Source organism: Salmo trutta, chromosome 26 (genome assembly GCF_901001165.1).
Source record: "Salmo trutta chromosome 26, fSalTru1.1, whole genome shotgun sequence".
Taxonomy (NCBI): Eukaryota; Metazoa; Chordata; class Actinopteri; order Salmoniformes; family Salmonidae; genus Salmo; species Salmo trutta.
Genome location: NC_042982.1, coordinates 137,645 through 150,610, shown reverse-complemented (window position 1 = coordinate 150,610; position 12,966 = coordinate 137,645). Strand labels below are relative to the sequence as shown.

The 12,966-nt window shown below is 43.1% G+C and overlaps 1 protein-coding gene across 5 annotated transcripts in view; it reads left to right on the top strand.

Moving 5' to 3' along the window:
- The window catches only part of col4a4 (collagen, type IV, alpha 4), a 192,101-nt gene that overhangs the window by 84,056 nt on the left and 95,079 nt on the right, over window positions 1-12,966 (top strand). For all 5 annotated transcript variants that reach the window (XM_029714261.1, XM_029714260.1, XM_029714262.1 and 2 more), the window contains one exon: window positions 12,664-12,726. In XM_029714261.1, the coding sequence (XP_029570121.1) occupies window positions 12,664-12,726 (63 nt within the window). The remainder of the gene's footprint in view (window positions 1-12,663; window positions 12,727-12,966) is intronic.

Here is a 12,966-nt window from a genome sequence, read left to right as displayed (position 1 = left end):
ACAAAGGGGAGGGGGTCAACTGTCCTTCCTGTACCCAAAGAGGCCAACGTCATGACAAAGCTTTTGGTCCTGGGCAGATCGATGGGACAGGTTGGCCCCCACTCCAACATCAGAAGCATCAAGCTCTACCACAAATTGACGGGATGGATCCGGATGGATGAGGATGGGTGCTGTGGTGAACCGATGCTTCAGGTTCACAAAGGCTCTGTCGACAGCTGGAGACCATGTGAATGGTACATTGGGAGAGGTGAGTGTTGAGAGGGGGGCCGCCAGAGTGCTGTAACGCAGAATGAAACGGTGGTAGAAGTTAGCAAAACCCAGGAAAAGTTGCATCTGCACCCTGGACGTAGGTTGAGGCCAATCCTTTCCAGGATCCATCTGGACATTTCCCTCAGCGATGACATATCCCAGAAAGGAGATTGTAGAGTGGTGGAACTCACTTCTCGGCTTTCACAAACAATTCTCCAGGAGGCGCTGAAGGACCTGTCTGTCATGGAGAACCGGGAAAAAAACAGGATGTCGTCAATGTAGACTAACACAAGACGGTTTAGCATGTCCCGGAGCACATCGTTTACCAGAGCCTTGAAGACAGCGGGGGCGTGGGTGAGTCCAAACGGCATGACCTGCTACTCATAATGTCCGCTGGCTGTGTTGAATGCTGTGTTCCACTCATCGCCTTTGCGTATCGAACCAGGTGGTAGGCATTCCAAAGGTCCGGTTGTGTTTTTTGAGCCAAGAAAATGGGGAGACGTTGTATAGCCTCAACGTGATTTCCTGAAACCCGAAGATTTTTTTATTTTACCTTTATTTAACCTCTATGGGCTAGGTGGGACGCTTGCGTCCTACTCAACAGCCAGTGTAATCCTGTGGCGCGATATTCAAATACCTCAATTTCTCAAACATATGACTATTTTACACCATTTTAAAGACAAGACTCTCGTTAATCTAACCACACTGCCCGATTTCAAAAAGGCTTTACAACGAAAGCAAAACATTAGATTATGTCAGCAGAGTACCCAGCCAGAAATAATCAGACACCCATTTTTCAAGCTAGCATATAATGTCACAAAAACACAAACCACAGCAAAATGCAGCACTAACCTTTGATGATCTTCATCAGATGACACACCTAGGACATGATGTTATACAATACATGCATGTTTTGTTCAATCAAGTTCATATTTATATCAAAAACCAGCTTTTTACATTAGCATGTGACTAGCATGTGACTAGCATTCCCACCGCAAACTTCCGGTGAATTTACTAAATTACTCACGATAAACGTTCACAAAAAACATAACAATTATTTTAAGAATTATAGATACAGAACTCCTATATGCACTCGCTATGTCCGATTTTAAAATAGCTTTTCGGTGAAAGCACATTTTGCAATATTCTAAGTAGATAGCCCGGCATCACAGGGCTAGCTATTTAGACACCCACCAAGTTTAGCCCTCACCAAAGTCAGATTTACTATAAGAAAAATGTTATTACCTTTGCTGTTCTTCGTCAGAATGCACTCCCAGGACTTCTACTTCAATAACAAATGTTGGTTTGGTCCCAAATAATCCATAGTTATATCCAAATAGCGGCGTTTTGTTCGTGCGTTCAAGACACTATCCGAAGGGTAAATAAGGGTCACGCGCCCGACGCGTTTCGTGACCAAAAATTTCTAAATATTCCATTACCGTACTTCGAAGCATGTCAACCGCTGTTTAAAATCAATTTTTATGCAATTTTTCTCGTAAAAAAGCGATAATATTCCGACCGGGAGTGGTGGTTTTCGTGCAAAGAGAGAGAAAGTAAACATGGAGTCGACTCGGGCACGCGCGCCCCGTCCCATTGTCCTCAGATCGACCACTATCAAAATGCGCTACTGTTTTTCAGCCATGGGCTGCAAAGCCACGATTCAGCTTTCTGGCGCCTTCTGAGAGCCTATGGGAGCGTTAGAAAATGTCACGTCATGCCAGAGATCCCCTGTTTTTGTTAGAGATGATCAATAAGGCCATGAAATGGTCAGAGAGAGCGCTTCCTGTTTGGAATCTTCTCAGGTTTTGGCCTGCCAAATGAGTTCTGTTATACTCACAGACACCATTCAAACAGTTTTAGAAACTTTAGGGTGTTTCTATCCAAATCAAACAATTATATGCATATTCTAGTTACTGGGCAGGAGTAGTAACCAGATTAAATCGGGTACGTTTTTTATCCGGCCGTGCAAATACTGCCCCCTAGCCCCAACAGGTTAACTAGGCAAGTCAGTTAAGAATATTTTCAATGACAGCCTAGGAACAGTGGGTTAACTGCCTTGTTCAGGGGCAGAATGACAGATTTGTACCTTGTCAGCTTGGGGATTTGAACTTGCAACCTTTCAGTTACTAGCCCAACACTCTATCCTCTAGGCTACCCTGTCACCCCACCCGAAGGTTAACAGGAACAGTGCTGTGGGTAACTCTACCAATGTAGCGGCCGTCCAGTGCTCTAGCGTCCACGGGAACAGAGAGGAGTTGAGTGGGGATACTTAATTCAGAAACTAGGGTAGCGTCCATAAAACTCATCCGCCCCAGAGTCAATGAGCACCTGGAGAGATTTAGACTGGTCTCCCTACAGCAGTATCACAAAAAAAGGAGTGCGGTTGATGGGATTTAGATGATTCCCAATCTGGCTCCCCAGAGTACTTGTACCTTCTACAGAAAGTGGGCAGGTGGCTATGGAATGTCCCGCAGCCCCACAGTACAGACAACTGTTGGAACTTAGCCTATGTGAACGTTCCATGGCGATAACCTATCTCTGCTCAGTTGCATATGTTCCAGAGTATCTGACTCACCCGTCGCCAATGATTCTTGAGGGAGCTCGGGTGGCTTCTGATCCTCTCGGAAAAACAGCCTTCGGAGACTTCCGGATTCCTTCGAAGGTGAGCGAGCCACTGCGGATGAACAAGAGTGACCTAGGCCAGACTTCCTCTCACTCCTGCGTTCCCTTTGACGTCCATCAATTCTAATGCTGAGGGCGATGAGGGAATCGAGGTCCACCGGTAAACGGCACAGAGAGACAGGAAACACAGGGATATATACACCAGGGGATAACAAGCGACACCTGGAGGGGGTGGAGACAATCACAAGACAGGTGAAACCGATCAGGGTGTGACAGTTGTTGAGTAGTCTGCACAATCACTACCTCTAAATATCATTTTCACTGGAAGTAGGCATGTTTGAAACTAACAGTAATTATTAATGTCCTAAATAAAATGTTGCTGTCATAGCCTAATACCCAATGAGGCCGGTGTGCTCGCAATGGCCAATGCTCATTTCGGCAACTCCGTATCTCAAATCCATATTAATATCTCGGTTGTAAAATAGACAGCTGACAAATAAAAATATATACCTGCACAAATCTGAGCATATCCTCTCTTCAACTGTTAAACTGTGACAAGTATAGGATGGCTGTGTTTTTCTTATAGTTAGAATCAGACACATTTTTTACAGGAGCACTGTGGGAAAGGCAGTAAAACGTGGCTTGTTCATTATCACTGCAGCAGTCCCCAGCGAAACAGGCACATGAGCAGGGCAGACACTTTCATTAGAGGAATTATAAAGATAATGCACTTAACTAGCTAATGGGTGAGAACTAGCCAAACTACAAGCAATGTTTCAAATTACTTATCTATTTTGTAGCCTACCTTTACTCGCTATGCTCGCTCATCTGGCTACAACCGACTTGCTGTGGCACACGCATATGTGCAGAGTCAGAGGCTGCATGTGGAGCTCTCTTGCATCTTGAAAATGCGCCTTGTTAGGAGTAGGCTATCATTTTATTGTAATTTTTCTAAATTCATTTCAGACTTTTTAAGGACACCGCAGACACCCTGTAATAACCATTATATCGAAGTAAACTTAGAGTCATGTGATGATATGTTGCGTGGTCCTACCATTACAACTCGGAAAAGCATGCAGTTTATTAGGCTACAGATTAAATTAATTATGATGAACTTCACAGGATGTGCAAGGTGATGAGCTTGATGCCTCTTTCCAATAAATATTGAGGGTTTTATTCCGGTGACATGATGATCGATGCTTGTCTGCTGTTTGACAAATACAAATAATATCACTCTTATCCATAATAATCTGATAAAGTACACTGCTCAAAAACATAAAGGGAACACTAAAATAACACATCCTAGATCTGAATGAATGAAATAATCTTATTAACTACTTTTTTCTTTACATAGTTGAATGTGCTGACAACAAAATCACACAAAAATAATCAATGGAAATCCAATTTATCAACCCATGGAGGTCTGGATTTGGAGTCACACTCAAAATTAAAATGGAAAACCACACTACAGGCTGATCCAACTTTGATGTAATGTCCTTAAAACAAGTCAAAATGAGGCTCAGTAGTGTGTGTAGCCTCCACGTGCCTGTATGACCTCCCTACAACACCTGGGCATGCTCCTGATGAGGTGGCGGATGGTCTCCTGAGGGATCTCCTCCCAGACCTGGACTAAAGCATCCGCCAACTCCTGGACAGTCTGTGGTGCAACGTGGCGTTGGTGGATGGAGCGAGACATGATGTCCCAGATGTGCTCAATGCCTTCCTCTTGCAGGAACTGCTGACACACTCCAGCCACATGAGGTCTAGCATTGTCTTGCATTAGGAGAAACCCAGGGCCAACCGCACCAGCATATGGTCTCACAAGGGGTCTGAGGATCTCATCTCGGTACCTAATGGCAGTCAGGCTACCTCTGGCGAGCACATGGAGGGCTGTGCGTTCTCCACGGCGTCTCCAGGCATCTCCAGACTCTGTCACGTCTGTCACATGTGCTCAGTGTGAACCTGCTTTCATCTGTGAGGAGCACAGGGCGCCAGTGGTGAATTTGCCAATCTTGGTGTTCTCTGGCAAATGCCAAACGTCCTGCACGGTGTTGGGCTGTAAGCACAACCCCCACCTGTGGACGTCGGGCCCTCATACCACCCTCATGGAGTCTGTTTCTGACCGTTTGAGCAGACACATGCACATTTGTGGCCTGCTGGAGGTCATTTTGCAGGGCTCTGGCAGTGCTCCTCCTGCTCCTCCTTGCACAAAGGCGGAGGTAGCGGTCCTGCTGCTGGGTTGTTGCCCTCCTACGGCCTCCTCCACGTCTCCTGATGTACTGGCCTGTCTCCTGGTAGCGCCTCCATGCTCTGGACACTACGCTGACAGACACAGCAAACCTTCTTGCCACAGCTCGCATTGATGTGCCATCCTGGATGAGCTGCACTACCTGAGCCACTTGTGTGGGTTGTAGACTCCGTCTCATGCTACCACTGGAGTGAAAGCACCGCCAGCATTCAACAGTGACCAAAACATCAGCCAGGAAGCATAGGAACTGAGAAGTGGTCTGTGGTCACCACCTGCAGAACCACTCCTTTATTGGGGGTGTCTTGCTAATTGCCTATAATTTCCACCTGTTGTCTATTCCATTTGCACAACAGCATGTGCAATGTATTGTCAATCAGTGTTGCTTCTTAAGTGGACAGTTTGATTTCACAGAAGTGTGATTGACTTGGAGTTACATTGTGTTGTTTAAGTGTTCCCTTTATTTTCTTGAGCAGTGTAGATACTGTACAGTGGGGGTAGGCTATGTGTGAGCTGTTGGCTAGAGCGCATGTGCCAAGACCAGAGTGGGCACATTTGCTATATTACCCAACAGTAGAGTTGAAAATGAGATGGAAACCCATTCAACTTATATATATTTTTTGGGTTCATGTTGGGTCGGAATATCTTCCTGCCTATCTTCTAGACTGGTGTTGGGAGGACCACTGGCAGAAGTCTTAAAGTGAAGTCACATCTGGAGAGTACAATGTTTAGTGAATAACTTGATTGTTTCAGGCTAAAATAAATCAGGATCTGAGGCATCACCAGCAGGGTCATTTTAAACTATACCTGCACTTCAAAGAGAAGATCTTGGTTCTCTCAGAGCCTCTCTCTGAGCTGGCTAAGTGCTTTTTTTGTCTGTGATCTAGTGATCAGCAAGTTTCTCTATGCAGTCTGGGTTCAAAATGTAGAAGTCCTGAGCAATCTGTAGTAAAGCAGACTACTACTTTTTTGTAATATTTTATCCAGACACTGTTTATGTTTTGTTATATGTCCGCTGTTTCATTAAATGTTCACTCCCTGTACTTCCTTCTGGTCTCCAGCGTCTATCCTTACAAAATGCTGACACCGCTATTTGAAGCATCAGGGAGTTTGTGTTTTTTGTGCTGATGTCGGGTCTGGGTGCCGCCACCGATGGAACCGGGTGCCTCAGCTGGCTCGTCGGTCTTGCATGTGTTAGCTGGCTCGAGAGGTTTCTTTGGCTCGGCAGGCTCCCATCCCACATCATGCCTCAGCCAGCTCGTCGGTCTCCCACGCCTCGGCCGACAGTCGGGCTCCCACGCCTCGGCCGGCTCGTCGTTCTCCCACGCCTCGGCCCGGCCCGTTGGGCTCACCCATGTGGGAAGCCAGGTGGTGCCCCTGAGGGGGGGTTACTGTCACGCCAGCTCCCGCTCCCGCTCGAGGGCGCCAGGCTGTCCATCATTACGCACACCTGTCACAATCATTACACGCAGCAGCGTTCATTGGACTCACCTGGACTCCTTTACTTTGTTGATTGCCCCTCTATCTGTCTGTTCTTCTGTTGGTCTCCATAGATGTTCGATCGGGTTCAAGTCCGGGCTCTGAGTGGGCCAATCAATGACATTCAGATAGAGACTTGTCCCGAAGCCACTCCTGCGTTGACTTGGCTGTGTGCTTAGGGTTGTTGTCCTTTTGGAAGGTGAACTGGAGGAAGTTTGGAGCAAGTTCTCATCAAGGATCTCTCTGTACTTTGCTCCTTTAATCTTTCCCTCGATCCTGACTTGTCTCCTAGTCCCTACCACTGAAAAACATCCACACAGCATGATGCTGCCACCGCTATGCTTTACCGTAGGGATGGTGGCAGGTTTCTTCCAGAAATGACGCTTGGCATTCAGGCCAAAGAGTTCAATCTTGGTTTCATCAGACCAGATAATCTTGTTTCTCATGGTCTGAGAGTCCTTTAGGCGCCTTTTGGCAAACTCCAAGCGGGCTGTCATGTGATTTTTACTGAGGTGTGGCTTCTGTCCGGCCACTCTACCATAACGTTCAGATTGGTGGAGTGCTGCAGAGATGGTTGTCCTTCTGGAAGGTTCTCCCATCTCCACAGAGGAGCTCTGTCAGAGTCACCATCGGGTTCTTGGTCACCTCCCCGACCAAGGCCCTTCTCCCCTGATTGCTCAGTTTTGCCAGGCGGCCAGCTCTAGGAAGAGTCTTGGACTTTCAATGCTGCAATCTACGGACAATTCCTTCGACCTCATGGCTTGGTTTTTGACCTGTCATGCACTGTCAACTGAGGTGTGGCTTCTGTCCGGCCACTCTACCATAACGTTAAGATTGGTTCAGACAGGTGAGTGTCTTTCCAAACCATTTCCAATCATTTGAATTTACTACAGGTGGACTCCAATCAAGAAACATCTCAAGGATGATCAATGGAAACAGGATGCACCTGAGCTCAATTTCGAGTCTCATAGCAAAGGGTCTGAATACTAATGTAAATAAGTTATTTCTGTTTTTTATTCTTAATACATTTGCAAACATTTAAAAAAAACTGTTTTCGCTTTGTCATTATGCGGTATTTTATAGATTAATAAGGGAAAAAACTATTTAATCAATTTTAGAATAAGGCTGTAACATAACAAAATGTGGAAAAAGTCAATGGGTCTGAATACTTTCCGAATGCACTGTAGCAGGGGGTGTAAAGCCATAACACATTCGTTTTTCAAGCAGACTATGATCAATAATGTCAAATAGTCTAACAAAACAGCCCAACAATATTTTTATCATCAATTTATCTCAGCCAATCATCAGTTATTTGTGGTAAGTGTTGTGCTTGTTGACTGTCCTTCCCTAAGCGTGCTGAAAGTCTGTTGTCAATTTGTTTACTGTAAAATAACATTGTATCTGGTCAAACACAATTCTTTCCAAAAGTTTTCTAAGGGTTTGTAACAGGCTGATTGGTCAGCTATTTCAGCCAGTAAAGGGGGCTTTACTATTCTTAGGTAGGGGAATTACTTTTGCTTTTGCTACCCTTAAATTTTGCTTCCCTTAAATTGAAGATATGGCAAATGGTAGTGGCAATATTGTCCGCTATTATCCTCAGTAATTTTCCATCCAAATTGTCAGACCCTAGTGGCTTGTCATTGTTGATACACAACAATACTTTTTTTCACCTCTTCCACACTCACTTTATGGAATTCAAAATTACAATGCCTGTCTTTCATCATTTGGTCAAATATACTTGGATGTGTTGTGTCAGCGTTTGTTGCTGGCATGTCATGCCTAAGTTTGCTGATCTTGCCAATGAAAAAAATCATTAAAGTAGTCGGCAATATCAGTGGTTTTGTGATGAATGAGGCATCTTATTCAATGAATGATGGAAAGGAATTTTCCTTTTTGCCCAAAATTTCATCTAACCCCTGCGGTGTCCCTCTCACGGTATGTTAAGCTAATGTAGGCTAATGTGATTAGCATAAGGTTGTAAGTAACATGAACATTTCCCAGGACATAGACATCTGATATGGGCAGAAAGCTTAAATTCTTGTTAATCTAACTGCACAGTCCAATTTACAATAGCTATTACAGTGAAAGAATACCATGCTATTGTTTGAGGAGAGTGCACAATTATGAACTTGAAAATGTATTAATAAACCAATTAGGCACATTTGGGCACTCTTGATACAACATTTTGAACAGATAGGCAATGGTTCATTGGATCAGTTTAAAACTTTGCACATACACTGCTGCCATCTAGTGGCCAAAATCAAAATTGCACCTGGGCTGGAATAATACATTATGGACTTTCTCTTGCATTTCAAAATGATGGTACAAAAAAAAATACAAAATACTTTTTTTTTCTTTGTGTTATCTTTTACCAGATGTAATGTGTTATATTCTCCTACATTCATTTCACATTTCCACAAACTTCAAAGTGTTTCCCTTCAAATGGTATCAAGAATACGCATATCCTTGCTTCAGGTCCTGAGCAACAGACAGCTAGATTTGGGTATGTCATTTTAAACTAAAATTGAAAAAAGGGTTGGATCCTTAAGGTGCTTCAAAGGTGCTTTTAACTATGATTCTTTATGTCATTTATCTTTGTTTCATAGTGTAGTTTCTTCTTTTTACTCAGTTTAGTCACATGATTTCTCAATTTGTAGTACGTTTGACAATCGGTTGTGCAGCCAGACTTATTTGCCATTTATTTTTCCCCTGTGACGTCTGCTTCCAACTCACACTCTCAAACACGTAGATCCCCTGAACGCAGCTCACTTTCCAGCCCACTTTCCAGCTCACAATCTCAAACACATAGATCCCCTGAACGCAGCTCACTCTCCAGATCCCAATCACCTGAATTCTGATCACCTGTTCACACACCTGTATGTCATTATCACACACTATTTAGTTCAGTTCTTTCCACCCAATCATTGTGAGGTATTGTTTGGTTTGTGACACGCTTCTATTGGAGCACTGTTGTTACTGTAATTGAATCCTCCCGAGTATGACAGTTTTGGCCTGCCTCACTAATGACCCCTTTTGCCTATTCCCTGCCTGTACTTTAGCAAATCGGATTTCCTGTTATCAACCTATTATTTCCTGATCTCCCGGATGACTTTACTAGCCTTCTCCTTGCCTGTACTGTTTCCTTTTTGGACCACCTGTGTATGACCTTCAGCCTGCCCTTGGACCCAGCTACATGCCTCCTCCTGTGGTCCCTTGCAAATACACACCTGCTGCGCCCTGCTCTTGAAACCAGCTTTCTCTCTCCCATCGTGTTCATTACAGCCTCATCCCTCTCAACCACACCATTTTTAAATTTCCTCATCAATCCACAGGGATACAACAGTTTTACAGCCTTTTTCTTAATGGGTGCATGCTTCTTAGTAACTGGGCTAAGCAATTTCATAAATGTGCCAAGTTCAGCGTCTGGTTGCTTCTCATTACACACCCCAGACCAACAAATATTATTTTCATCAACAACATAGGAATCACTACAAAACGTATTGTGTGACCTCTTATACAGCCCAGCCTTCGGAACTTTGGTTTACCTAGATATGGCTACTATATTGTGATCACTACATCCAATGGATTTGGATACCGCTTTCAAGCTAATTTCTGCAGCATTAGTAAAGATGTGATCAATTCATGCTGACAATTTTATTCCTGTGCTGTTTGTAACTACCCTGGTCGGTTGACTGATAACCTGAACCAGGTAGCAGGCACTAGTTACAGTTTGAAGCTTTCTCTTGAGGGGGCAGCCTGATGAAAGCCAGTCAATATTTTAATCACCCAGTAAATATACTTCTCTGTTATTGCATACATTATGTGGTGGCTAATTTCTGCATTACCAAATGAGGAGAGTTACAAACTTCACACACTAGTCAGAGTTATACTTAAACTACATCTTTAATAATAAGAGCTTTGCAAAAGCACTGACTTTCAATGATGTGCAATTTCTAATGAACCATTGAAAAGTGACAACGCAAAAGTACAAAGAACTTTTATAGCCAAGATACATCCCTCTCAACGTACATGACGAACCACAGATCTTAGGAACAGTTCACAAAGAAAAACTTTTACTTGAGAGAGGAGTATCCCATAGCCAGATAGCATTCACTATAAATTATCGTTCAGTTTGGTCCCTAAAACGAGGTTCTAATCCCGTTCCTGGTACTTCATAGCACAAAACCACCATCTCATCCAATGGCATAAATCAATTGTCAACTCTAAATACTCCCATCTCAAAAAACCCCTCTTGACCCCACTCCTGGACAAGCTCACTGAGGGGAGTGGGCCTCTAGGTCATACACTATCCTAGGATAAGTGCAACATGAGAGAAGACATACAATGGTTCCAGACACTGCCATACACCCCCCCTCAAAGGAGGGAGTGACTTGCGCACAGACCTTGTGGAGACAAGTAATTGGTTCCCCATTAATCACGCCATCTCTTCACATGGTTTAACAGATACAGTGAGGGAAAAAAGTATTTGATCCCCTGCTGATCCCTTGCTGAATATCTATTGACTGTTAGCACTTGGTGGTCTATAGCAGCTTCCCACCAGAATGGGCTTCAACAGTGTTTAACATGAGGTCCTCTCAGGAATGCGACAGGAATGTGGTTCTGAATATAAAACGGCCACACCCCCACCTTTGGCTTTTCTGTAGATCGTATAACCATGTATTGCTACCATCAAAGGTGTTATCTAAGTGAGTTTCATAGATAATCACTCATATATAGATTTTTCCATGTTTCAATGTTGTCTTTGTATAATGTACGTTTAAACAGTGCATTCAACTGAAACGTTTTGCCCCCGTTCTATTGATTTAAACTTTGTAAAAAATAAAAATAAATGTTGTGTTACACTTATAATGTTGACAACCCACTTCAATCAAAATGCAACAATACAAAATGTAGCAGGCTGTTCCCTATAAGTTGTCCTCTACCAGTGATATAAAAATGATTCCCAGACTCCCTGTGGTTTTTGAGCTGTACTAATTTTAACAGAACATGCACCCTGATTTTCCCACCTCTCGCGCTATTGATTTCAACGTGATATCGATATGAGTAATTGACAAACAGTGTTGCGTTTCTTTTTCTGTTTTGGTGTCCCCCAACACTGAAATGTAGCTGACTGTCTTCTGCAGGTTGTCCACTAACCAGTGATGTAAACAATATCTCCAGTTTTTGTCTTTTTTGTGTGTGAATTTCAACAGCGTATACAAACTGATTTCCCTCCTAATCGATATGAGTGTGCATATGCACATTCAATAAAATAGAAGTAGTATAATTACTATTGTAGCACATGTACATGCCAGTTTGCTAAAGCAGGAAAATTAATCCTGCAGCAACAGGAAATGTGAATTATGTGGATTATAATGAATTTACTTTATTGTAGGGGTCGCAAAATGTTTCGTTACGGCAAATCAAGTCTGAAATTTCAAAGTTAAAATTACACATTTTAGAAGCCTTTTTCAAATTCAAATACACAACAAGTTGTGTGAACATTCTCAGCAGCAAAAGAGTGATCAAATTAAGATCCTACATCTGTATATGTAGGTAGTACATTTTATGTCAAAGTTTTCAATATAGCACTAACTATTTCTGCATATTTTGAATATTGATTTGGACACTTCAAAATGGTGTTTTGACATTGGGCTTTTAATCAAAAGTTATTGTCAACAGGAAGCAGCAACAGCATCATTTTCAACTTATGTTTTAGGAATATAAATGGTACTTTCAACATTAATTTCCAAGAGTATTTTTCTTAGTCATGTCAAAACTTTTGAATGAGTCCAAAAACATGCTGTGATTGATTTATTTTGATGATATACCAGAAATCGTGAAAACGGGTTTGCCTTGCCTCCTGCTTGAGTACCTGCACCCCTTATAGAATATTTGCACTAAAGTATGAACGCTGTTACTAAAATGAAAATTATTAACACCACCTTTTTCATTCCACTTCAAGCATGGAATCTTACCCTACACATGTGTTCGTTCAGATGCTTTGTGGGTTGTGGATGTATCCAGGTTGTTTTTTAGAGTTTGACGCAGGGTTCTTTGTTTTACAGGGCTTCCAAGGCATTAGCGGCCCTAGGGGACCTACTGGACCAGTTGGTTTGGATGGATCAGATGTGAGTATAAAGCATCATCATAGTCAAAAATGTGTACATGTACACACAGCAGTGTTCTAGAATATTGGACCATTGGCTTTCATACATTTCTAATTCTCAGCGCAGCTCAAGCTATTTTTCCAACTGTCAACACATTCAAATGAATAGAGGACACATACCGGATCCTCTTTGGTTGAGAATTCGGGCTGTGCGTCCTCCGGGATGGTGGTTTCAGCTATGTCACAATGGGACACCGGACTA